Source organism: Crocodylus siamensis, chromosome 5 (assembly GCF_052110815.1).
Source record: "Crocodylus siamensis isolate JL-2025a chromosome 5, ASM5211081v1, whole genome shotgun sequence".
NCBI classification, from domain to species: Eukaryota; Metazoa; Chordata; order Crocodylia; family Crocodylidae; genus Crocodylus; species Crocodylus siamensis.
The window spans coordinates 191162064-191189240 of record NC_143399.1 but is presented as its reverse complement, the minus strand read 5'-3'; the positions used below and the strand labels follow the sequence as shown (position 1 = coordinate 191189240).

Sequence of the window (27177 nt, the reverse complement as noted above, 5' to 3'; positions counted from 1 at the left end):
TACAGAGTGCGAAAGTTGCTAAGGGTTGAGGTGAGGATGGAGTGAAGAACCATCAGAAGTGATGATGACAAGGAAGCCAAGCAGTGCAGCAGAACTAAAGTACAAGTCAAGGAGTAAGGAATGGACCAAAATATTGTTAACCTTCCAGGGAGCACTTTAGAAGAAATGGCTATGACCAAGGAGCTGTTTTAGACAAACAAGGTGTTTCTACTAAGCCTGTGTGAAGCAGCTAGTATTCGCTTTGGATTTGGCTGATTTTGGGGGACAGTGAGTTGATTTAGTGATTCGAATCACTGTCCTGAATCAATTTTTAGCCAGATCTGATTTGGAGATTTGGCCACTGCTGCTGAATGTAGGGGTGCAGATTTTCTAAGATAATCAAAAACCACCATCCACTCACTGCTAAGAAACTGGCAATGTACAGTGGCAACTGAACAAATGAGCAGTGCAAAGAAAAGCATCTGAATTGGGAATTAATTCTGGAATTGCACTTAAATGTATTAAACAGGCTTCAAATAGCCAAGCATTAGAATATTTACATAAAGCTATTAACCACTAAACAGCAAAATCGGTTAAGACTGGGGTAGTGTTGTTCTGGTAATCGAGTCTAAATACCAGACTGGGCAATGATAATCTATTCTATTATTTTGAGAATTAGACATGGGCAACTGGTGCCATGTTAGTCAGAGTGGGGCACATGCCCCACCCCCCCAGCAACCAGTCACTGACTGGGGGGGTCCCCCCGCAGGCAATCTCGCTTCCACAGCCACTTCTGAGAGTGTCACTCCCCAGCTGGTGCTTGCTGGGGGGCCCACCGGTGTTCCCCAGCACATTGCCTAAGTGGCAAGCATGGACAGTCGTGGGGTGCACTGACACTTGGGGGATGCATGTGCACCCCCTATGCTTTGCCACCTAGAATCAGAATATTCTGTTTCAGTTAGCCTCTGTTCTGTGTTAGCCTCAGCCTGTTGGTATCGGTGAAATTTTAATTTGTTTTAAAGTGAGAACAAAAGTAAGCATCAAGACTAGCAAAAGCCAGATACATTTAAACAAGAGAATAAAAAATTAGAACTATTGTAGTAACACAGACCAGGAAAAGTAAAGAGCGGAGAAATCAATGTTTAGGCAATTATAGCAACAACAAAATTTTGCTATAATTTACTTGTGAGATTGAGACTGTAGCCTAGAAAGTGTGGTGGGCCCACTGTTATGTTAGACTATTAAAGTTGGTGTTTTTAAGGTCTTGTAAATAAAAGATTAAAAACAATTTTAGATTTATGTTTTATAAAAGCCTAAACCAGGGGTGGCCAACATGCAGGACATGCTGCAAGTGACTAGGGTGGACAGTCTGGTTGTCCTCTGTCCTCTATTGATATGAAACCAGACGCCTTTACGTCCTCTTTTTCTCTTGAAGAAATAGAGGACATAAAGGCATTGGGTTTTGTTTTAATAGAGGATAACCGGACTGTCCCCTATGATGGCCACCCTACAAGTGACGGGGTAGCCTCTGTGTGTGGTATACAGCAGATCAGGGAAGGAACTGGGAACACGGCTACTGATCAGGCAGAGAACAGAAAGCAGGGCACCAGACCAGGAAAGAAGTCCCCACTGGGGAGCATAAAGCAGAGCAGTAGGCTGACTAGGGGAAGGGAACCAGAGGCATGGACCTTACCTTTGAAAATCTGTGGTGCACGTGTACGCAAGTACAGTGGCAGGTATCTTGAAATTTACACAGCCATCTGAGATTAGACTCCTAGCAGTCCATGACAATCTGCGTTCTACCAAGTATTGAGGAAGATCCCAGGGATTTTGTATTCCTAATGCAGGAAGATAATACAAGTCTGTTCCAAAAAAAAGTCCAGTCTTACAGCAGAGCAAAAAACGTTTGACATTTCAGATTAAAATATTAATCATTTTATTTTTTAATTGATTTTAGTACTGCCAAATACTTGGCAGTACTGGAAACTAAATCATATTTATTCACAGAATAGGTGCAGTGTGAGGTACTGTTCTTTGCCAAAGTCCCTTGACCTTCTTTTAGATGGGCATTGACCTTTCTGCTGAGACAGCCGGCATGGGTGCCAATTAGTACTGATTGTGCTGCTGCAATTATTACTGCTTTTCTTAATGTGGGTGCCATTTGTTAGGACCTGGACTGAAACAGTCAAACTCATGTCACGTGGGTCCCTTGGTCACCACTCAAAAAAAACTGGGTTTGTGTCTCCAACCAAAAAAAGATTGAAGATGTATAGTTTTCTCATCTGTAGTTGAATTTAATAAAATGTCTCTTCCTAACAACCCTGGCAATGGTCAAGTAAAGGCAACCTTTCCCTCCCCAAACCACGGTTGAGGATATGACTCGATCTGAGGACCCACAGCTTTTAGCTCCCTCTTTGACCTCCCCTGTGAAATTTACTGTTTTTCAGGGCTTCAGCTCTTGCTTCCTAAAGGTTAAAGAACAATCTGGCTGTGATTTGTGCCTATTTCTCAGTCAGCAAACATAGTCTGCTGCATTTCCCTCTTCAGAAGCCCATTGTGTTTGTCATTCTCTATCTATCCCTTGTTGTTTGTGTCCTTCAGTTACATCTCAATGACAGCACTTGCCGCCCACTGAGTATGTTGGGTTGGCTTATGCAGCTGACAATTTGTTTCAATTTAAAGCTTTTAGGATTTCATTTCTGTTGCAACAGAGTAATTTAATTGATTCTGAGGAATAGCCAGCAACTCTTACTTTAAGGCAGTCAATATTTTTAAGCTCAATGAACTATTGTTGTTCTCTTTATTGAAATTGCAGGCTGGGACTTAAAGATCAGCAGGAAAGAGAGATTGTTCATGTTCTACTTGACTGTTGCCTCCAGGAAAAGACATATAACCCCTTCTATGCGTATTTGGCTGCCAAGTTTTGTGAATATGATAGAAGATTTCAGGTAAATAAAGATTTGTTCATGCTTCATTTATGCCACCAAAATGTGGGGTTTTTATTTATTTCTCCGTCTAAAGTTTTCCATTGTTGGTATCCACTGTCAGGTTTATCATACCAATCTCTTTCGTTACGTAATAACACAAAACAGCTCTTTCTGCCTAAGCATGCTTTTAACTAAAAACCTGCTTACAAGGTCATCACTTTCAGCTGTTCCATTGAGATTCCTTTGGCCAGAAGAACCAGTAAGCATGTAACAAACTAAAATCAGGAAACTGCATGTGATGTTTTGGGAAAGGAGGTTGTTAAAGAGACCCCTCTTGCACCCAGCATAAACCACTGACCCTTTGCCATCCAACAGCTGGAAAAAAAAGAATGATGTAGTAGTTATAGTTGCTTCTCTTGCTATTGAAACTACAAGATGATTGGGTTTTCTAAACAGAAACCGTAAACTGTACTCATAATTGTAGACGTTTCATGCAGACTTATTTCTCTTGGTGCTTCAGCATAAAAGCTGAAGGAAAAAAAAACCTACCTGGGTGATTTTTATTGCGTGTGTGTGTGTGCACAGTTCCTTTTTTGAATAATTTTTTTCTGCTTTGTATGCAGATAACTCCCAAAATGTTTCACCAATAGAGTATAAAAAGTTTGTAAGGCTCCTAGACAGCTACTTCTTATGTGCATCTTGTGTGACTGATATAAAATTTATAATGTTTGAAGTTGATAATTGTGGAGCTTATAGACAGAAAAGTGGCACTTAAAACATCTGTTGTTTAATTTCAGAAAGTTGTGAATCAAGGCTAAGGTCCAGATTCTGCAAAATAGAGCCCTATCATTAGACTCCTGCATCTGCACAGAGCACCACTTATATGCAGCTATGTAGCTTAGTTTTGTAATTGTTAAAACTGTTTGTCAGCTCAGCAGTCAGCAACATTTTCCAGTGGTGGGCCAGAGTGACCCAGATCAGGTCCAAGGCAGGCTGGCACCAGGACCTAGCCATCACTGCTTCTCTCTACTGCCTCTTCTCCGTGTCCCTACAGCCTCAGTGCAGCACAGGCAAAGCCCATGCTGCCAAAGCCAGATGCAGCTGCAAACCAGGCCATAGGTTGCTGACCAATTTGGTTTATATGATTTTCAGACCGGGGGCAATTTCTGACCTAAATTGTCCTCATTTTGCTTTGCAAATCTTTTGGAAAAGCTCATAAATCAGTTTTAAAAAATATTTTGATGCTTGCTTGCTCGCTACCTGAATGGAAAAGATGTAGTAAGGTAGGTTTGAGCACTTGCCACTATGATATTACATAGTAGTACTTCCTTATTTGACTTGTGACTTGAATTCTCTTTTATTCTTAAATGTAGATGACATTCCAGTTCAGTTTTTGGGATAAAATTCGAGATTTGGGAAACCTGTCACCCACTGCCTTCTCCAACCTGGTGTGTCTGTTAGTTCATGTGTTAAAGACAAAATCACTCTCCATTTCAGTCCTCAAGGTCAGCATATTCTCTCTTTAAAGTATTTTTGCACTTTGAACATAACTTTTACTTTGATGGAAGATGTGTTGTTGTTATCACTGGTTGCTGTCTAGCCAGTGTTACAGCGTTGGTGTTTATCCAGTTTTGATTATTCAAAGCTGAACTTTTCTCTGACTGCTGAAATTAACCCAGTTGTCAAACTGCCCTAAACTTGGGGATGTGAGCTACCTTCATGCAAATGTTGTAATGGCCAAACTGAGAAGCTTGGCTCAGTAGTTAAGATGCTAGCTTTGGGGCTCATGAAGCCTGGGTTCAGTGCCACAGATTTCCTGAGAGACTGATGAAGTCACTTGTCTCCATTCCCCATCTGTAAAATGAGGCTAATGATAATATCTAGTGCTTTCATCCAGAGACTCACAGCACTTTACAATGCATCATTATGCCTATCTTACAAGTGTGGAAATTGAGGTCCAGAGAGGCACCTAAAGTTACTCTGAAGGCCAGTGGCAGAGCACGGAATTAAAACCAAGGTCCTAGCCCAGTGCACTGACCATTAGGAGATGCTCTCTCTTTTTGTGATGCCATGAGGATAAATTTGTTAAGAGGAACTTGGGAAGGGGCATCTGGAAAGTACTTAAAATCCGTATGCAGAAGACAGAATTTGGTCTACTGTAGACAGGAATAGTGTTTTATGGGAAATCAGAGTTGAAGACAATATATGTTTGTTTTTTTTCTCCCATATTTATACTGCCTATATTAGAGGTAGTTAACCTTCCTTTATGTACAGAATAGGCTAGTTGAGTTGCAAACTGCTTTGCTACAAAAGGGTGCATGGCTTTTTTATCATGCTAAAAACCAGCAGTGAGGTTTGAGGCGGTTACTAACTAGTTGGGATTATTTTGTTCCTTTGGAGAAGGCAGGATGTCAAAACCACAGTTTCATAGTTGGTACGGTTGGAAGGGACCTAAGCAGATCATCATCAAGTCCAACCGCCTGCCATGGGCAGGAAAGAAAGCAAGCTGGGGTCAATTGGCCCCAGCCAGGTGATTTATCTAGCCTCCTTTTGAAGACCCTCAGGGTAAAAGCAAGCACCACTTCCCTTGGAAGTTGGTTCCAGCTCCTAGCTGCCCTGACTGTGAAGTAGTGCCTCCTGATATCTAGCCTGAATCTACTGTCAGTCAATTTATGGCCATTATTCCTTGTTACTTCCTATAGTGCTTAGGGGAACAGGGACTCTCCCATAGCCTTGGCCAGTTTGTAGATGGCCACCATATCCCCTCTCACCCTTCTCTTGTGGAGGCTGAACAGGTTCAGGTCCCATAGCCTCTGCTCATAGGGCCTGCCCTGCTGCCCCCTGATCATGCGAGTGGCCCTCCTCTGGACCCCCTTGACATCCCTCCTGAAGTGCGGCACCCAGAACTGGACACGGTACTCCAACTGCGGCCTTACCACTTAAACATGCCTTTAGAGCAAGGTCTTGAGGATATCCATGGATTCTGTTGACTTTGCTAGTTACTGCCTTGATGTTGAATCTTCCATTTTGGAGTAAAATTACTGAGATGGCTGTTCAGGGAGCAAAGTAATGACCTGGATTCCAAATGTCTTCAAGGTTTGTCTACAGAGTTGCCCCCCATTTCTTACCCTCAGTGAGGGGTGAATAAACTGTTTACTGAAATAGCTACACTCCGTATATTCCCTAGTTAAGATGCAGTTTATTCCATTTCCTGTTCAGAATAATACTGTAGTGGGATAATCACTTTTATACCAAAATAACTGCAGCCCACACTATTAAGGTTGTACTGGTATACTTATACTAATATAGTTGAAATTACGCGAGTGTTGTTAGACTACCCCAAATTCTGGTTATGATAAAACCATGCTGTATTGCAGGGCAAAAGAGTGCTGCCCCTGCTGTTGTACTGTAGCAGTCTTTGGGGCCCCCAGATGCTGAAGAGACGGGCTGCCACAGAAATGTTCTCAGATTCTGACTGAGCAGGAAGCGTGCTTTGGCTGCCTGCATATGTCAGAGGGGCCTGTCTCCTTGGAAAGACCCATCTGGGTATCTTAGTACTGGTAAATAGGGTGCCCCACACGGGTGGCTTTAGAAGTTGGTTTTGAGCAATTGCTCTTCCATGCAGTGATCTCTTGTGGCAGATTCAATTAGATTCTCTTGTGTGCAACTCTTGTCCAATGTGTATGTGAAGCCAGTAGGTGTTTTTGAACTGAAGCGTAAGGGATTATTCTTTGTTTTCATCTCCAGTTTGTCAAATTATGCAAGGCTCATTCTTTTGATTTATGATTGGTTTGCTTTTCATTTATGGTGATCCCGGATGCCACTGGATCACAAACTCAATATGAGTCTGGAGTGTGACACAGCTGCTCAAAAGGCAAATGCAATTTTGGACTGCCTCAATAAAGACATTAGGTGCAAGAAACGGGAAGTGATGGTGATTCTTTACTCGGCACTGATTAAGCCTCATCTAGAGTGTTATGGGCAGTTTTGGGCTCCGCATGTTAAAAAAGGCATGAAAAGTTAGGGTCCGGGGTGAGCAACAAAATTGATAAAGAGCTTGGAAGGAAAGTGTTGAAGGAAATAAGCCTATTCAGCTTGTGGAAAAGGCACTTGAGGGGACAAGAAACCAATCCTCAAAAAATGAAGGAGTGCCATAAAGAAGGAAAACACTTCCCTCTTGCTGCAGAGAGTAAGACACAGCCCAGTGGCTTGAAGTTGTAGATTTAGACTGGATATCAGGAAAAACTTGTTAGCTGTTAGAACAGTGAGGAAGTGAAATAGACTGCCTAGGGAACTTGTGGATTCCCTTTCCTTAGCGTTGTTCAAAAAGAGGTTTCATAGTCGATGATCAGCTCAGGTCCTGTCCAACCCCCTGCCATGGCAGGAAAGAGTACTGGGGTCGAACGACCCCAGCAAGGTGTTCATCCAGACTCCTCTTAAAGACCCCCAGGGTAGGAGCCTGCACCACTTCTCTTGGAAGTTGGTTCCAGATCCTAGCCGCCCTGACCGTGAAGTAGCGCCTCCTGATGTCTAGCCTGAGTCTACCCTCTGCCAGCTTGTGGCCATTATTTCTTGTCACTCCTGGTCGCGCTCGGGGGAACAAGGACTCCCCCAACGCCTGCTGGTCCCCTCTGACTAGTTTGTAAACGGCCACTAGATCCCCCCTCAGCCTTCTCTTGTGGAGGCTGAACAGGTTCAGGTCCCGTAGCCTCGCCTTGTAGGGCCTGCCCTGCTGCCCCCTGATCATGCGAGTGGCCTCCTCTGGACCCTCTCCATGCTGTCCACATCCCTCCTGAAGTGCAGCACCTTGCGCTTGTCAGTATTGAAACCCATCCTGTTCTTATCCGCCCACCCCTGTAACCTGTCTAGGTCCGATTGTAGCCTATTCCTCCCTTCTAGCGTGCCCAATTCTCCCCACATCTTAGTGTCGTCTGCGAATTTGAACAGGGTGCTTTTTACACCCACGTCCCAGTTGCTGAAGATGTTGAACAGTGCAGGCCCAAGCCCTGCAGAACCCCACTGCCCTCCAGGTCAAGTAAGACCCGTCCACCACTGCTCTCTGGGTACAGCCCTCCAGCCAACTAGTGACCCATCTGACTATAGGTATCAATGCCACAGTCTCCTAGTTTTTAATGAGAACGGGGTGAGAGACAGTGTCTAAGGCCTTCCTAAAGTCCAGGAAGACTATGTCCACTGCTACGCCTGCGTCCAAGGATTTGGTGACCTGGTCATAGAAGGCCACCAGGTTGGTCTGACAGGACCTGCCGCTAATGAACCCGTGTTGATTGCCCCTAAGCATAATCTCCCCTGCTGGCCCCTCATGGGCATGCACCAGGATAATTCTCTCAAAAAGTTTACCCAGGATCAAGGTAAGACTGACTGGCCTATAGTTTCCTGGGTCCTCCTTCTTCCCCTTTTTGAAGATGGGAACCATGTTCGCCCTCTTCCAGTGCTCTGGCACCACGCCAAAGCACCATGAGTGTTCATAAAGCTATGCCCGGGGTCCTACAATGACCTTTGCCAATTCCCTCAGCACTCAGGGGTGGAGATTGTCCGGAGCAGCTGATTTAAATACGTCCAGTTCCCTGACTAGATCCTCACTGACCCTAGGCCTGGGTGTGCCTCCCCTGGGGTCTATGGAGGTCCCAGTGGCGGGGTGACCCGGTCCCTACTCAAAAAAATGGAGGCAAAGAAATTGTTAAATAGGTTAGCTTTGCTGTCTGGTGCAATGACCAGATTTCCTAGAGTGTCTTGTGGAGGCCCCATGTTACCTGGTACCTTCTTTTTACCTCCTATGTATCTGAAAAAGGACCTCTTAAAAAAAAGTTGGATAAGCATTAGTCAGGGATCATCTAGGGGTCGCTATGCCTGTGCTATAGCGTGGTTATTCCTTTGCTTCTGGGCTTTGCTGGTTGCTAAAGGGCTGGGAGGGAATTATTTTTCCTCCTGTCACTACATTTGTCAGGCTTGTTTTGTTTTGTTTTATTCCCTTCCTCAGAAGTTGTGGCTGTGGGCTGCAGGCCAAGGCTGGAGATTTTGACTGGGGTGCTCTGATGCTGCTGCTGGAGGTTCCTGATTAAAGGGTCTTTCCCCTCTGCTCAGGGTCAGACCAATTGCCATATTTGGGTTCAGGAAGGAATATTTTACTCCAGAGTCATATTGGTACAGACAAGGAGTTTGGGGGCCATTGCCTTGGCCCTCTTCCTTGGATTTCTTGAGTATTTTTAACAACCCATGCAGCAGCAGGATGCTGACTGTCCTTGCCCTCCTGCTATACCTTTTGGCAGCCTAGGATTGTAGTTGAGACCAGGTTGATTTGTGTAGTTTTAATAATAAGTTAGACAAGGATGTGTATAAAATGGTTTAGATAAGGATGATCCTGCCTCAGGCAGGGGGTTGAACTAGATTAACTCTGGTGATCCTTGCCAGCCATATTTTCCTAAGATTCTAGGAAAGATCACAATATTTCTAAATAAAGATGCATCTTCAAGCTTCTAAAAGATTATTCCATAGTTTTAAAATGTTTTTTGCAATTTTCTTTTTTTATTATTTTCAGACTAATTCTTATTATCTTATTAACTAGGTAATTGAATTCAGTGAACTAGACAAACCCAAAGTCCGTTTCCTGCAGCAAGTGTTAAGTATGCTGTTAATAAAAACAGACTCAGAAGAACTTAGTACCATTTTTGGAAGGTAAGTGATGGGTGGTCTTCCCAGGGAATGCTTAGTGAATAGGTATTGGAAAAATAAAAGGGCTTTGCTTTCTCTGTTACTGTTCTAAACATCTGACTTAGAGAAACTCTTGGGACAGAGGCACGTCTTCCTATATGCTTGTAAAGTGCCTTACCCAAAGTGATTCCAATTTTGATTGGGGTATCACTTGCTATTACAAAATAAAAATGTATGTCCAGCACTTGATACAGATTTTGAAACGGTGCATGATTTCAGTGATCAGACTGTCCAACAAGAACAAGAAAATTGTTGATGAACACACCTGATATACCAGCCAGGTTCAGAGTTCAGTCATACCACCAAATTGTTCTGCTACCTCACTTATGCATTGCAAAATGAGAAATTAAGGGGAAGCTAGTTTATCAACATTGTTGCATATTATTTAAAAATCTCCATTTCTCATGTGAGAGGGGTGAGGGTCTTCAGGTGAATGCCTTTGAGAGGTAATCAAAAGAAATGCCTTAACCCCTCTGAAGTGGCTATAATCTAGGTCTAATGTGTTTTCTCCCTTTTTCTACAAACCATGAATTGTCTGAAAAGCTTGAATAAATGTACTTGCATCCAAGGCATTAGCTTGGTTACAGCATGCTTTTAAGGACCCATTTATATTACAGTATGGAACAGTGTTCAGTGTGGGTCACAGGTAATCGGGTTTCATTACAAGTGTGTTTATGGTGCATATAGAACCTTAATTTGTAAGTTATTCTAAAAAAGAACTGGGGCGGGGCTAAGTGTATCTGAAAATAATGGCACAGCACTTATGTAATGGAATCAACAGTGGTGGTGTCTACCTTTTGGAATTAGATTAGTTTTAGGTATTGTAATAGTAATTAATATGTTACTTTTACAATTGTTTTAGACCTACTTAAAAACTGGAATGTCTCTATTGCTGTGCATTTACAAACCTATTCCAAATGCTATCTGAAATACATGGGTATATTGCCTATGCTTTTAATTTTGCCATAACTTTTGCCTTATGTCAAATCCTGTGAAGCACTTTAAATTCCAAACTGCTTTTGAGAACCGATTTGCATGTAAGGTGTCTGGCTAGTTGTTAAATCAGTGTAAGCTTCTACTTGTTGACATGAAAACAAAAGTATTTAGCTTTTATTGAGAATTCTTCATTTGGATATTTTCACAAAACCTGCCATTTGAACAAAAAGCACTTCATAATTTTCATCACCTGGAACATAAGAAATTGGAATTATTCCTGATTTGTTCTCTTTCTCTCTCCAGGTTATCTGACAACCCAAAATTGGGAATGTTGCGTGAAGGTTTGAAGCTCTTCCTTAGTCACTTCTTATTAAAGAACGTTCAAGTGCACACAAGTGCTGAAAAAGCCAGTTTACTAAAAGAAAGAGTTGAATTAGTAAGCAGGACTTTGCAAGCAAAGGAATCCAGATTGAAACTATAGTTTGCTCTTCAACTTTGTATGAAAACTTTGTATGGACTTCATAACAATGTTGTGCTTAACTGCAACAGGTCTTTTTTAAGAAATCTAAATGCTTGATATTAAGCTGTATTGTTACCCTGCTAAGGACCCCAAACTCTGGATATAACAGAGCTGTATCACCCCCAAACAAGAGTCTCAGTTTTCTGAGATGGTCACAAAAGGAGGACATTATATAAAAAAAAAAAAAAAAAATTGCGTGTCTTACTTCACTTGTCTAGTCATCATTTAAGGTTTATCTTCTTCCTTCCTCATTCACCTCCAATGAGTATTTCCTAGTACCATTCTACATCTTGGGAGATGGCAAAAATTATTAAATTTTACTTAATACCTCATATCAGTCTCCACATGATGCTATCCAGCAAACCCTAGTTTTGTAATTCTGGAGAGTTCAGTGTTTGATATTCAAACTGTTACCTTTTATTTTAAATAATTGTGTAAAATTGAAAAAAAGTAAGTGTTTCTGTGTTGTATAATGCTCGGCCTTCTCTGAGGCTTGTTAATTACTTACTGTAAGCAGGTGTAAAGCAGACCACTAGATGGCACAGACACAGGTGAGTCAGTTTTGGAACAGTTCTACGTTTTTAAAGAAAATGTGCTTTGTGATTGTACTGACTAGTTCAAAGAATTGTTTACCTGCACTGCTGTCAGGGAATGATCTCTCCAACACTTGCATTATAAACCTTGGTGGTTTAGATTGGTATGAAGAGTTAGTTTGCCCAATTATATTGGGCTTAAATAGCAAAGCATAATTTTATGCTAATATTTTAATCTATAACTGCCTAGTGCATTTGGATCTCGTGGTTTCTGAGGCTTTTGCCAGCTCCTACCTTAAAATGTTTCCATGTGTTAAATTCTACATGTGCTGTAATCAAACTTATTTTCTGTCTTCCAGGAGGAGAATATCCCATTTAGATCCTACTCTTTTTCTTTATCCAGGTGCTTGAAGGACTAATATTTTGGGTGCATCACCTGATTCCTTGTTAGATTAGATGAAGTGTTTCTTAAAATATATGGCATCTTACAAGTGGCAAATTAAACCAGATTTTCATGGCTAATTTTGCCATGTATGATACATTCTAGCAAACAATATTTAAATAAAACTTAATGTCACCAGGTTGTATGGATGGCTAGTGAACTAGTTTGAAATCGGTTCCTACTACAGTAACACACAAATCCAGCCCATCATCCTGTAGCCGTAACATGCATCATGACTCTTACTATGGTAAAGTCTGTTGGATTACTAGAACTCAACTAATGGGTTTGGTAGAGACACAGTCCTTGCCCTAAGGAAATCACTGGTTAAACAAGAACATTGGTCTTTTTCAAGCTTATCTTAAAACTATCCGTCTGCCCTAAGGACATTAAAGATCCTGCGAATGCCCCATGAGGCCATCATTGCCAGTTTCTGTAGCCAAGAGGGCAGAGTGGACTACCATAGCTAGTCACCTTTGATGTCACAGGTTGAAAGACTAGGTACCTATTTATGAGTAAGCTGACAGGAAGTAGCCTTTGGCATAAGTCAAGAGCAAGGCTCAAGCTGTCACCTTTAAATCAGCAGCAAGATGCCTTTAATATACAAAAGCCTTCGTCTGTCTGTCCATAATACTTTTATTCGCACTCTGATTGGTTGTCTGAAACAACCAATCGAAGTGCTTCAAGAGCGTTCAGGACAGGAGGTGGCAGTGGTGCACTGCCATGATGGCGGCAACAGAGTGGGGGGCAGGGGGCCAGGCCAGCAATGCTAGCCTCACCCCAACCTAGCCTGAGACGGTGGCAATGGAGCAAGGAGGGGCCAGGCCAGCACCACGGACCTCACCCCCTCTGGCCTTGCTCCCTGCAGGCAGCAGCAGCACAGGCTGCTGGCTGACGGGTGTGGAGGAGACAGCGGGGCAAGCCTCACCCCCCACCCTCTGCTCCTTGGAGATGGTGGTGGGTGGCGATTCTCCATCCCTGCCTGCCCCCTCAGTCATTCATGGGGAGGGGAGGCAGGTGGGCTGGGGGGAGAACAGCACCAGACATAAAGCGGGCCTGGCCCCAAAGCAGCAGGAGGGGGGAAGGCTGAGGAATGGGCCCAGACCCAAAGCGGCAGGGGCAGGGAGAGCAAGAGCGAGCCTGGCCCTGAAGCGGTGAGGGGGCAGGGGAAGCCAGGCACGCGCCTCAGTCTGCACCCATGTGCCCCCTGCCCCCGTCATTCTTGATGGCCAATTTGCTAGTGACTTAATATGTCTTCTGCATTTCTTTAAAAACTCTGTGTCCCTATTTGTGTGAGCAGGCCTACCCTTAAACTGATTGCCCCCTTCTCAACACCTGGCTGTAAAGTACTCATTTTGCTGGTTTTGTGGTGCTTAATAAAGTGTTTTGGGATCCCTGAAACTATTTTTGAGCGTCTGTGATTAGTGTGTGATACCAAGATGTCAAGCATTTTTCATGCATTTCCCTGATGAAATAATTCTCTTGAGCTTTTAAACTGGAAAAAAATGTTTCATTGTTTCCAGTGCTTTTTGCCCAAGAGTCCAGCTCATATAGAACAATACAACTGGTCAGCAGGGGAAAAAAGATGCCGAGAACTCGGTGCAACTGAACAACATAATGTACACGGGGGGGTGCAATGCCACCTGCAGCAGCTGTTGCTCATAGCAATTGGTTCTGTTGTCCTTTATGGAGGGTGAGAGGTAGTGGAAAAGGTGGGGGGGGGGAGGGGGGCGTGTGTGTGTCAAGACTGGGACTTGAAACTGCTTTTTTTTTTTAATATATGTCTATAAAGGTATAACTGTTAGGACTGTACAAAGCTTCGGTCACTGATTTCAATTCAGTGGAGATTCGGCCCAATTCGGCCGCCGAATCTCTGAATCCAGATTTAACCAGGAGACCCTTTAATTTCTCCACATCAAATCAGAACCCTCCAAATCAATTCAGAGAGATCTGATGATTCGGACAGACACAGCTTTAAATGGTTTTTTTTCTACTTACTTCAAGGTACCAGGCGGCTCGTGAATGCTGAGATGCTGGGGCAGGTGAAGGGTCCCACAGGAGCACGGAGGGGTCCCCAGCACACTTGGCAGCAGATCTGGAAGTGGACCAGAAGCGCTTCTGGGTCACTGGGGGGCTCCTGCCTCCTAGTTCGGCAACTGGTACTTCCTGGGTCTGGGGGGGCACCCAGGGTTCCCCTGTGGCCGATCGCCAAGCAGAGGGAGAGTGGGGGTGGGGGATCTTCTGGTCCACTTCTGGGTCTGCCACTGAGCACGGTGGTGGGGGGGAGAACGACACACTCCATCTCACCCACCGTCACAGTGTTTACAAGTTGGTACCTCAAGGTATGAAAAAACATTTAAAGCTGTGTCTATGGCCAAATCAGCATTGAATCTTCAGGTTTGGATTTAGCCTTAATTGCATTGGGACAGTGATCCAAATCAACTAATTGAATCACTGTCCTCAATTCAGGCTGAATCCAAATCTAATGCGTCCCATTTCACACACCCCTAATAGATATATCTATATCATATTTACTCAAATCCAAGATTAGTCCCCTGTCTTGCTATTCAACCTGGGGAAAATAAAGTCTAGGTCTGAATTTGAGTACCAGCTCAGGGCAGGGGGGTTGAAGCCACAGTTGGGGCCAGAGCCTCTGTGTGCTCTTATGTTCTGGGCTAAGTCGGAGCCAAAACTGCTATAAAGTGTAAGCAGAGGCTGGGAGGGGAGAATTAGTAGGGATGCAGACAACAGAAGGCAAGTGGCAGGAACAAGTAGGAAAGAAGAAAGGGGAGGCAGGCTGCCTGCCTCCATCCCCACACTACCATTTTCCCTGCAACTTGGTTTCCTGCAGCAGTGTGGGGGCTAAATTTTAAGACAACCTTCCAATAATGGATTACATGGAAGATTATAACAGATGCATAATTTTCCCTGTATAGAATGTAATTGTTTGCAGTCATCTTAAATTCAGGCATCTTGGATTCAAGTATATATGGTAGTGTTGCAATAAACACTGAAAGAAGACTTAAAAGAAGCTCAAAACCCTTTTTTTTTTCCCCTCTCCCTATCATCTTACCTCAGGCCATTGTCAGTACCTTGTGTATAGAAGGAAGATTAGTAGGGTCAATTAGCAGGGTTCATTTCTGTTCCCTGTTTGTGCAGGTCTTCCATGCAACTGGCAGCAAAAAAAAAATCTTCAAGCAGGGAAATATTAGATCCACAAAACTGGCAGGGAAACTTTGGCAGTGGAACTGCTGATGTCTCACTTCAGTGGGCAAGATTAAGTTGATTCCACCCCTTGAATATGTATGTCTTGTCTGTCAAGTAGTGTGATGCAAACAGTTCCCTCAGAAGCAACTGTGCCAATCCTCAAACCTCAAATTGTAATCGCATAGAGACTGTTGTGGCTGTAAATTGCAGGGGACCTAGCAAAGTAGAAAAAGCACTCTTTAGGCCATGGCAACTGCCTAACAAATGTTTCTGCTTTCAGGGGACTTCCCAGCACCACTTTAACATGTTTGTGGTTGAATACATAAACTATAAATGAAATGCACATTGCTGCAGCTGGAGCCTGCCAGAAGGACAGGGACAACCTTGCTCTTAGAACAAACTTTAAAATGTCCTCCTTAATCAAAATGTGACAGGCTGTCACTTCCTTGTCCAATTGCTTTCTTTTGCAGTCAGGAGTGAATATCATTTATTGCCGATGGCAATTGTGCCTAGTGCTTTGTGATTCTAAAGAGGTTAACTTGCTGCAGTTGCAGGAGGCAAAGCCTTGCAGGTGCTGTTACTGCCTTAAAGGAGACAGCTTAAAGTTTGCAGTTTAAAAGTACAATCAGTTTTTATTTGTATAATTAAAACTTGCTTTTTATTCACTATTATTCATCCTAAACAATTAGTGTGTCTTGCCCTTTATCATACAGTCATTTATCTCAGCCAGAACCTGTTTTTTTCAGCCTACAACTTCAGGATTAGTTTGACACATTCGATTGCTGTGGCCTCCTCTAAAAATCATTTGGAAAGTAAGATTTTGCTGGGGGAAACTGAAATATGTTGTCACTTCACAGTGATTCATGGTACATTTGATAGATAGCATCTGATGAAGTGTACTTGGGTTTACAAAAGCTTGTGCCATATATATCTTATTTAGTTGCTCTATAAGGCTAGGGACAGAAATTACAAATAAGCTGGTATAAGTGCTTGGAAACCAGTTCATATCTGTAACACAACAGAAGTTCAGTGCACATAAACCACTTTCAAAATGGCCAAGTGGACTGGCCAAGTTCGCCGATGACACCAAACTTTGGGGCAAAGCATCCACGCCAGAAGATAGGCGGGTGATCCAGGCTGACCTGGACAAGCTCAGCAAATGGGCAGACGAGAACCTCATGGTGTTTAACACCGAAAAATGCAAGGTTCTCCACCTTGGGAGGAAAAACCTGCAGCATCCTTATAGGCTCGGCAGTGCTACGTTGGTTAGCACTACAGAAGAAAAAGACTTGGGGGTCATCATTGACCACAAGATGAACATGAGCCTCCAATGCGATGCTGCGGCTAGTAAAGCGACCAAAATGCTGGCGTGCATCCATAGATGCTTCTCCAGCAAATCCCGGGACGTCATTCTCCCCTTGTACTCGGCCTTGGTGAGGCTGCAGCTGGAGTACTGCATCCAGTTTTGGGCTCCACAATTCAAAAAGGATGTGGAGAAGCTTGAGAGAGTCCAGAGGAGAGCCACGCGCATGATCAGAGGTCAGGAAAACAGATCTTACCATGACAGGCTGAGAGCCATGGGACTCTTTAGCCTGGAAAAGCGCAGGCTCAGGGGTGATCTGATGGCCACCTATAAGTTTATCAGGGGTGACCACCAGGATCTGGGGGAACATCTGTTCACCAGAGCGCCCCAAGGGATGACGAGGTGGAACGGTCACAAACTCCTGCAAGACCGTTTCAGGCTGGACATAAGGAAGAATTTCTTTCCTGTCCGAGCCCCCAAGGTCTGGAACAGTCTGCCAGCGCAGGTGGTTCAAGCACCCACATTGAACAGCTTCAAGAGTAAATTGGATGCTTATCTTGCTGGGATCCTGTGACCCCAGCTGACTTCCTGCCCTTTGGGCAGGGGGCTGGACTCGATGATCTCCCGAGGTCCCTTCCAGCCCTAATGTCTATGAAAATCTATGAAAACCAGTTTAAGATAACTTGGATGGATGTAGTATCAGACTTAACTGATTTAGGTTAAATTGGCTTATTAAACTTGTGTCTCGCATCCCCTCCAGATTCAAGTAGCTCACAGTCCCCCCCACATCCCAAGGTGCTTTGCACACACACACCCCCACAGGGTGGGCAGGTGGGTGGGCTAGCTTTGGCCCAAGCTGTCTGCTCCAGCCAAGCAGGAAGGCATGCTCTTAATGCCCCGCCAACTTCTGGCCTGGGCCGCTGTCTGCATGTGGCTGCATTTCCAAATCAAAAGTGAATGGTCACTTGTTTATCAGTTCAATCTACAGAGCTCAGACTAGCATCAGGCTTTTTGACTGTCTGTACTTAACCTAAAGGTGTGCCTCTTTCATATGTATTCTTTCCCTGCCTTCATGGCACAATTGCCTAATAACAACTGATTAAGCCAAATGTTTGTACTGTAAATTGAAGGGAAGAAAAATTGATTTAAAAGGTGCAGGATGTAGGTACCACTTCTTAACCCCTGTGTGTTGCATTTGTTTTCACCAGTGTTTTCCTTTAACCCAGGAATCAGTTTTCCAGCAAGCCTGCCATGATCTGCTAAAGTGGCTTTGGCAGGCTGCTTCATTTACATATCCAGGCATGCCAACATATTTTTGCCCTTCTGTGTGCTGTCAGATCTGTGTTTTGGTATTATCCTGGGTATATACAGCAGTTTGGCAAAGGAAAATGCAGAATAATAAATTAAGACCATTTTTCTTTTCTGCAGGGAACAACTCGTTGTCATCAGCAAAGCTAGTTGTGCCAATGTTCTTCATAGCAGTGTTGTCTGTACTATTAAAATGTAACTGCAGCAAGTGAAAATGCTGGCAAGTGGCTTTTTTCAAAACTGGACACTAAAGAAGGCCTGCTATAGAAGTTATGCAGCTGTCCAACACCTCTGTGCCTCACTATACATCACAGACTAAACCTTTGCTATTTTTTTGTAGTGTTGCAGCTTTCAGAGATGAGGAAGACCCAACAGGTGTTAGTCTCTTGGCCAAGCTGCTTGAGAATGTCCTGCTTTCTAATGCAAAAAAATGCCTTTTTTGTGCTTTTTTTTTTTTTTTAAGCTCCCCTCTCCCCCAATTTACTGTGTGAATGAAGCAAGAGAAAATACTGTATATTGGAAAACCATGCAGCTACAGTTGTAATTTTAATTCTTATACCCCACAGGCTAATGGAAAATACAGGGTGATTTGCCTTAGATTGATTCTAGTCACAAGTATGATGTTTGATTATTAGATATGTTACAGAACATTTCAATCCTTCAAACTAGGTAGTATAATCTACGAAGAGCCATTATCACTATTTCAGCTTTTTTACCTGGACAATGAAGTTTTAAACCCTTTCTCTGGTTTTTGTATCAAAATTAAAAGGGCAATAAAATCTGTTTTTCAGCTTTGGCCAGAGTGTTACACTGATAAATCATATGCAAGTCCTTTTGGCAGGGTTTTACACTGCACCTGAGTAGGCTGAGTTCTTGCTGGGCTTTTCAACTGTGCAGGTTAATGGAAATACACACAACAGGGGTGATGACTTGATATTCTGAAAGTACATGTGTGGGCAGCACTACTTGAGGATTGCTCTAGCAAAGGTGTGCAACTCAGTACTACGCTTAACACACATCTGGGATAGTTTTATTTGTATTGTTCTTCAAGTGAACTTATGAAAGTTAGTCTGGAAGAAAAGCTGCTAAGTTGCGTGACAATGATTTGAGGTTAATATATATAATTGCATTAAACTGTCAAATATTCAGAGTAATACACTTGTGTGTGTGTATATATAAGCATTGTGACACGATTTCAGGTTAATATAATATATAGTCAGCTATGTGTGTATATATATATATATGTAGCTGACTATATGCTTTGTGCACTGGAATCCATACACAGTCTTTTCACCAGATTACATAGTCATTTGCCTTAATAAGATAATTTGATCTTTATAAAAACATTTTTCCATGGGATGAGTGTAGCTTTGTCCATGTTTTTCTGTACTGGACTGATATCAAGAAGTTGTTGATACAGAAATGACTCTTTTACCATATGTTACTTTTCATGATTTCATCTCCTGAAGGAACTTTCCTTTGCCCTCCAATAAAGCTTAGTTTACCTTAAGGTCTGCAGGCATACGAAGCACAGCTGCCCCTAAGAAACAGCTGTGCAAGTACCAAGCCTGCTGCAAGCTGCATTCTCTTTAAAAGCATGAAAAAAAAATCACAGTGGCCTTCCACTTGCACAAATTCATGCACAATTCAGGCTCTGGCATCACTATGCTCATTTATGTATGCAAATGAAACAGGAGCAAGAAGTTGATGACTAATCCACTCATGCACTTGAAATACAATTCTAATAAATCTGTCTCAGTACCATCAAACAACTCCAATTCAAATGCCTGAACCAGTTTAAACATGCTGAGACTTTCAATGTCAATAAATGCTCCAATTCTCTGTGAGATCCTAAATTGTGACTAGAATGAAACAATGGGTGACATCAATATCTTTAAACAACTATTCTAAGGTGATTTTACGTACCAAACCAAATGTCAAAAGTGCTCCTTTTCATATAAGAGACGATGAAATCCCTAATACGCAGTCTAGGGCTGGATCCTATTATCGCTACAGTGAAGGAAACTTAGGAAGTTTGGAAAAATGGAGGAGCAGCATTTACAAGTCAAATCTTATTTAACTGGTTTCTATGACAATCAAATGTACTTGCCTCTGTGGGCAGCCTTCCCAGCAGGGCCCATTGCAATAAGACTCTGGGCACAAAGCTAGAAACCACCTGGCCTTGCCAGGAGACCCCTTGCCCTTCTGCCAGAATGCAGGGAAAGAGCAGAGGTTTTCCAATGCACATGTGGATCCTTGTTGCTTCCAGGCTGGAAGCCATCGGCAGCTCAGCCCACCAGGCCAACAAGCCTAATCTGGAAGCTCTCAAGAAGGATGGTTTCAAGTTTTCAAGTACATGTTTGATTTTGTGCTAAAGATGTCAGACTGGCACTTGACACCATCAGAAAAAATCCCATGCTGTTTGTCAATGAGAAATATGTTAAAATATGAATAAGGCAACGTTTTCATTAGGTGGAAAATGTGCTCTGTTTGGTTTTGGTTTTTAACCAGCTCCAGCCACTCATGGACCCCTCACTGCTGCATCCCTCACTGATCTTTTACCAACAACAATAGGTTATGAACTTACAAAAAAACTCCACCTTGGGTCACCATGTTATCTTCACCTGCTGTTCTGCTACATTTTGGTATAGCTGACTGGGTATGGCTGAGCTGGGAACTATGGGCAGGTTCTCTGCAGCATGCATCAGTAACTGGAGTAAATGTGCTGTGTCCACACAACCCACAAGCTTTGTGGCATGCACATGCTGAAACATTGCAGGGATGAGATCAGTAGGAAGCCTTAGCTGCTCTGAAGATACAACAGTGCATTTGTCTAGCAGAGACAGAGCCTGAGAAAGTATCATTTTGAGCAAAATCCTTGAAGGCAGCTCTCCTGATTTCTAGTCCCATGCTTCACTTATAAGCATTTCTCCTCGTTTAAGCACCTTCAATGGGTCAACTCAATTTTTGTCTGCAATTCCAGACCTCTTTAAAACATCTTCTGATCTTCTTTTTCTTAAGACCATATTAAAAGGTTTCTTTACTTTTTTTCCTGCCTGTCTCTTGAAAGGCCTTTCTGTGCTGGTGTCCATTGCTGCATGGGCCACTGCTTGCACACACTGTTCAGACAACAACCATTAAGTATGGGCTCCTAATGCAACTGTGAATGGCAAGCATTGCCTACCAGGATGAATGCTGTTTGAGTAGAGCTCCACAGAGCTGTTCACCAAAGATTCAGCCTGGTTGAACTACTCCCCTGCTTGGAAGAACTGGCAAGCTCACTGCTGAGGACAAGCATTTTTGAATGCAGCCAGGACTGCTTCACTGGCTTTATCTGGAGGTTTAAAGCCTACAAGAGGAACACAGATAGAATGACCCAAGGTGAATTCTTGGCCCTGGTAGTATCTGTGGGAGTTTCCTGGCTCTACTGGGGTCTATGGAAGTTTTGCCATTTAATTCAATGGGGCCAAGAGATTATTCCTACTCAACACAGATAGCACAGTTACCCATGAGACACTTCCTTCTCTCACCTGCACTAGGCTTGTCACTCTGAAGGGATCATGACTGAATGAAGAAAGCCTCCCTTCGTGGGCTAGGTTTTGCCACACACAGTCACATGGGTTACCCTACTCAGACAAATCCATTTCAGTGAGTGAAGCACTCCCCAGGGAGATGTAGGGCAGTAGACTCTAGCCCTCCATACACTATGTTCTTTGGGATAGGAAACATCTTTGTCCCATGTCTGAGGCCCTGATCTGTGACTGGAGCTCCTAGACTCTGCAGCCAACAGAATTAGAAAACAATTAGTAATACATAACTGGTCCTAGTGAGCTCGTGCATGGATTTACCATGTGCTTGGAACAGTCTCCTGCACTCCAAGAGCTCTTGGTTAGATCAGTGGGCCCTGGGTTGACGCACAGAATCACGGCTTCTGCCTACTGCTTACTCCTGCTCATGATTACATATACACAGTTAAAATGCCTATGGTGTAGTACCAATTCTTAAACATGGATTCATTTAAATCAGGGCTGTCCAGCTGGCAGCTCGCAAGGGGTTAATGTACATCCTCCCCCCACACCACCACTTTTCCCCTATCACTCCAGCTAGTGCAACAGCCAGGGTCTAGGCTCCCAAACCCTGTCTCAGCTTTCACTTCCTGCTCCCACCCCAGGGGACAGTGGCACAGCCCACGGTGCCAGGGACAGAAGTGCAGGGATGTGTTGGGGGCAGGGAGCTGCTCACATGCCCAGTGCAGAACTGGAGGGCATGGCCTGGGGGCCCATGGCTTGCACTAGTGTGACTCACACGTTGTGTTGGCTCCCGGCCACTTAGAAGTTGAACAGCCCTGACTTAAAGTAGAAGAGGAGGTCTCCTATTTCCTGTTTGCCATGTCCTCAGCCCAAGAAGAAAAACTCATGCACTTGTACGTTCACATTCTGGCCCCACACTTGAATCAGTTCTTCATCCAAAGAATGAAGGAAAGTTAATTAAGGGGAACCAGATTTTTCTTTCACTCCCTCCCTCAATTCTTTTTTCTTTCATTGTATAAATCTATAACTATCCAGTTTCACTTGCCCTGAATTTTTTTTATTTTTCCTGGCTAAAGTCAGCCTCTTTATGAAACCTGTCCCTATGGCTGGGAAAATGGCGTTAACTCTGACATTTCATCCCCATCTTTGGATGTTGACAGAATGACTTGGCTGAAGCAGATGCTTTTAAGAAGCAAGCTTCTCATCTTCTGAGGGAGCAAATAAAGAGTATTTCTAAAGACAAGTCCTAGGAAAAGATGCTCACACACCTCCTTGGGCTAGTGTTTCGCTCAGTTTTCCCCTGCCACAAATGACTTGGCTTGAACAATGGACCCATAATGCTAACAGGAGCCTGCTGGTGCATACATTTCATAGATTTCATAGATTTCATAGACATCAGGGCTGGAAGGGACCTTGGGACATCACTGAGTCCAGCCCCCTGCCCAAAGGGCAGGAAGTCAGCTGGGGTTACAGCTACTCTTCCTCTTCTCTGTCTTCCAGAAAGAATCAGCCGGATCAGGAGTACTAGTAAAAGCGTGCTTTGAAAATGGAGCTAAATCTTAGGCTTCAGGGTTGGATGCATCATTAGCCATACCAGGGAAGGACAGTTAGCACAGAAATCAATTTTAACTAATATTTTCAAAGCAAGAACAAATCTGTATAAATGCTTTTGTCCTCCTTGGTTGGATTAGAAGAGGTATTCAGCCCCAGGAACTGGTATGTTCTGAGCCATAATTAAAACAGGGAGGCTGTCCTGCACCCTCCAGCAAAGACTGGGAGTGGTGAAGAAATGCTGATTACCACACCAGGCAGAGGAACTCTGCCTCTGGTTTAAGCAGAGAAGGGGCAGGGTACTCAGCTCCACTGCTCCTAATTGTCCTTGATTCTGGGACACTTACCAAAAAGCAGGTGCTGCCAGAGGTATTCATGGAAGAGAAAAAAGATTTTTTATGGATACATAGGTTCAGAGTCAACATCCCTTATCGTGAGAGGCTGGAGAGGATTTGTGTCCTTGGAATACCTGCTGAAATTCTGCTGCCCAACTAAAGACACCTGTACCAAACCCCACAAGCCCAAGAACTGGCACAGGAAGTCAGCAAGGGAAGTTCCCACTTTCCTTATAGGGAATGCTGGGGATTAGGCTCACAAGCCAACAGGCTAAGGAGAGAGGGGCAGACACAGCTAAATAAACATTAACACTGAGGTACATACACATAGGATCTGGGTAATAGGAAGTATACAGTGACACTTTGATGACTAGATGATCTACTCAGGTCCCTTCCGACCCTACAAACTATGAAACTATGAAATCACCCAAGAACTGGTAACTGGTAGGAAACGCTAACACCGTGATATACACACTTGAGAACCTTAACGCCTCCCACAACTCCAGGGGGCTCCAAACCAGCGTCTGGTCCCATAAAACACTTAATTGCCATCTGCCAGGGCTGCACGTCTGAGCCCTGCTGCTGCAGCTTGCAGTTCTAGCTCCTAGCTCTGCCACTCCTTCCAACTCTCTGGCCACACGTCTCCCTCTCTCCCATGCCAACCCATGCTCCCATGCTGCTCCTGCTCCCTGGGTGTTGTAGTGCTTCTTGCAGTTCATTCCCCCATCCTCTGGAGGCTTCTAGGCATTGCAGTTCATATTACAACATTACAACACATGATGTTCAACATTACAGTGCATTACACATCATTGGGTTGAGTCAATAGTGAACCTCTCCCTTCCCGCCTGCTGATTCTACCTTTGGCAGGAAGAACCTCATACACACCATTGCAAAGAGCAAGATATTAAATTGTTTAAACCAGTCAGACTACACCAAATCTCAGCGCTGTCCAAAGCAGGGTTTTTGCCTGGATGCCTCCTGACCTACAAAGTTTTCATCCACCCTTTCAAAAGATGCATGTCACATGCCAATGCTACATCATCAGTACATGTATGAGACCATCCATAAGGTTCTGCACAGGTTGAGAGAGACTGAGGCTTGCAGGTTAAAGTAGATGGAAGGGGATAGGGACCAGCAAGGAAGGGGACCATGGAGGAAAGCTGTTGAACTAGGAGACGGCGTTCTTATCTCCAAGTTTTATACAACTCTCACTGAAGTTCATGGATATCTTCTCCTTGGTTTCAATGGACTTTTGATTAGGCCCGGAGTGACTTGTATCCCCTGTATCCCCTTACAGCCTAAATACAGTAGATGGTTGATTTGATCTAATCTCATCTAGCAGGCTCTCACCCTCACAATCACACCACAAAAAGCAGTCTAGTGTCCCCATGTGAAGGCCCAGAACCTGGAACTACCTGCACTTGACATCCTTCCAACCCCCAGCTCCCATAGGAGCCCCAGAACAAGTCCTTTGGAGAGATGCTGTCATATGGCTTAAACTATTCAATTCCTGTTTTTATTATTCCTGGCAAAAGGACAGTGATTAACGTCAATGATTGTGGACAATCTAATGTAATTACTCATTAACATTTATAAAATAGAACCTAGCTGCTACCGCAAGACGTGCTTTATGGATTCACAGAGTTTAAGGCCAGAGAAAGCCATTAGATCATCTAGTCTGACCTCCTGTATATCACAGACCATTACATTTCAAAAGCTCACCACTGCAGAGAACTTGTATTTGGCTGGAGCTTTCCAGCAAGGAATCCAGTCTCAAATGGAGAATGCCAAGAGAAGCCCTGGCAGTTTGCTCCAATGGCTAGTCATCCATTAGAAATATGGGTCCGTTCTTCCTCCTGGCTGTCCAAAGGTCAGTTCTATCCAGCAAACCAACCCAGCTCGAACTGGGCAAATGTCCCCCTTCCATGGGGACAACCACAATCCAGCTCCAGTTGTATTTTGAAGGCATAAGTGGGAATTGCTACCGTCCTTTCTTTTTGAATGGAGACAATTACACCTGCAGCAAACTGACTAGCCAGACAATAAATTAGTGCCACACATAAATTACTTAAAACTGCAGATAAATTAGTCTAAGAGATAAAATTAATGGAAATTCTGATCACTTGCGACCATCAAGTCTGCCAACAATGTGATTCGTTCAGCTCTGCTCCAGTGACACCACCAGTGCTCTTTTTGTCTGCGGACTTCAGAGTCCAGTCCAAGTTCCAGAGGTGACAGGAATCTTCGCGTTGACTTCGGTGGGCTTTGAGTCAGGTTGATAATATGTCTGCCCTTCTGAAACAAAATCTTCACAGAGCTTGGGCACACAGAGGACCATTAGACTATATACTTGACTTTCTCTAGATTACAGGCCATTTCATTTCATCAACATATCCCTGTGTCAAGCCCAAAATAGTTAAAGCATTTTAGTGCTGAGGGGACTTCAGTACTGGGTGTGACTGGTAGAGAATGAGATACAAACATATCACATCTAATCAATTCCTTTCCATTACAGGGGCCTTTGGAGTCGTAATATATCCCAAAGCTCTTTGTATGAGATCTGCTTCCTAGGTTGCAAAGAAAGACAAATTCTCACCAATCAGTTCCTTCTCAACTCCAAGCCTAGGCATCTGGGCTTCACACAACTAAATGAAAAAGAATAAAAATAAACAAAGGAGAGGAATTGCCATACCTAGTCCATGACAGCCACTGAATAATGATCACGTGGTAATTTCCATTTGCTCTCAGCTGGCTGGAGCTGAACTGGAGCAGAGGGGAAAGGATTAGTTTTCCATTATCAATCACCTGAGCAGTCAAGCCATCCCATGAAATGAAAACCTCATCCTGTGCATTAGCTCTCGCAATCAAGCTGTGGTGCAAACAGCTACTGTGTGCAGCAACAATTAATGCATCACCAGCAACTGGAAATGGATGCCTCTGTTTTTATGTTTTGTGAATGTTGAACATGTAGGACCAGATCCACAGAAGGATTCAGGGCTACACAGAGGACTTGTCTATACCACTGAAACAGCAGGTCCCAACCCCCAGGGTCTGACCACCCACTTATGCCTGCAGGCACTTTCCAAACCTGGACCTCAATTTTAGACTGAAGTGCCTGCAGTGGTAGTAAGACAGCATTTAGGCAACTGAATCCATTTGTGAATCCAGCCCTTATTGTAACTACACATCTCCAGCAGTCACTGAAAAAAAGGATGCTGCAAGAACTGCCCTCACATAGTAGGAGTGTTGCAGAGTCTCATGAACTGGTTGGGAAAGACCTATTAAGTCACTTAGCCTAGTGCTCTCAGCCTCTGCAGAAACCCCTTCTGTCTGCCTGCACCTAGCTGACTCATTTGACAGCACAGAAAAAGCAGTGGTCAGGATTGTCCCTTTGGATCCTGATTTAATCCAGGTCTCCTCCACCTGGTGCAGCACCAGGATCAAAGAAAGCTACTCCCTTCTGAAGGCAAGGAAGCAGCCTGGCTAGATTATGATCCTGTAGGGCATATGAATGGAGGAAGGAGAAAGAGAAGAATAAAAGATTCAGCATAGGAGAATCTGAGAAGAGAGTCACAGATGACATCAAGATGGGCTGGATGTATAGGAAGAAGAAGAAGAAAGAAGCGTTTCAGCCCCAGAAACAATCAGCATTCCTCGTGCTGAGGAAGTTGGTGTGCACAGGGGTTTCACAGCAGGGGGGTGGATTAAATATTGCTGGTTTCCCACTTGACACAGGTTCAGCAGGTTTACCTGGAACATGTGGCTCTTATTGCAGCTCTTCTGCCATAGCACTTCATTCTTCCGAGTCGGCGGCTAATGACATCCATGCCTGAGCCCCGGGAGCGCGGCCGGGAGGGGAGAGCGGGCGTGCCCCGCGGGC

The 27177-nt window shown here is 43.9% G+C and overlaps 1 protein-coding gene and 1 long non-coding RNA gene across 3 annotated transcripts in view; one reads left to right on the top strand and one right to left on the bottom strand.

Annotated features, from left to right (window-relative positions):
* The window catches only part of NOM1 (nucleolar protein with MIF4G domain 1), a 24755-nt gene extending 11288 nt beyond the window's left edge, over positions 1 to 13467 (top strand). Inside the window, exons 8-12 of one of the 2 annotated variants that reach the window (XR_016442363.1) lie at positions 2795 to 2927; positions 4280 to 4411; positions 9490 to 9599; positions 10875 to 11642; positions 11984 to 13467. Coding sequence is in view for 1 of the 2 variants with exons in the window: in XM_090047610.1 (XP_089903736.1) it covers positions 2795 to 2927; positions 4280 to 4411; positions 9490 to 9599; positions 10875 to 11052 (553 nt within the window). In the remaining variant the exon portion in view is untranslated. Of the gene's footprint in view, positions 1 to 2794; positions 2928 to 4279; positions 4412 to 9489; positions 9600 to 10874 lie in introns of both variants that reach the window. The other variant, XM_090047610.1, reaches the window with a different exon arrangement.
* On the bottom strand, positions 3 to 27177 carry LOC149865066 (uncharacterized). Its single transcript, XR_016442364.1, has 3 exons — positions 27048 to 27177; positions 25990 to 26060; positions 3 to 1817 (listed from the first exon to the last, which is right to left on the bottom strand). It is a non-coding gene; the product is annotated as an uncharacterized LOC149865066 (long non-coding RNA).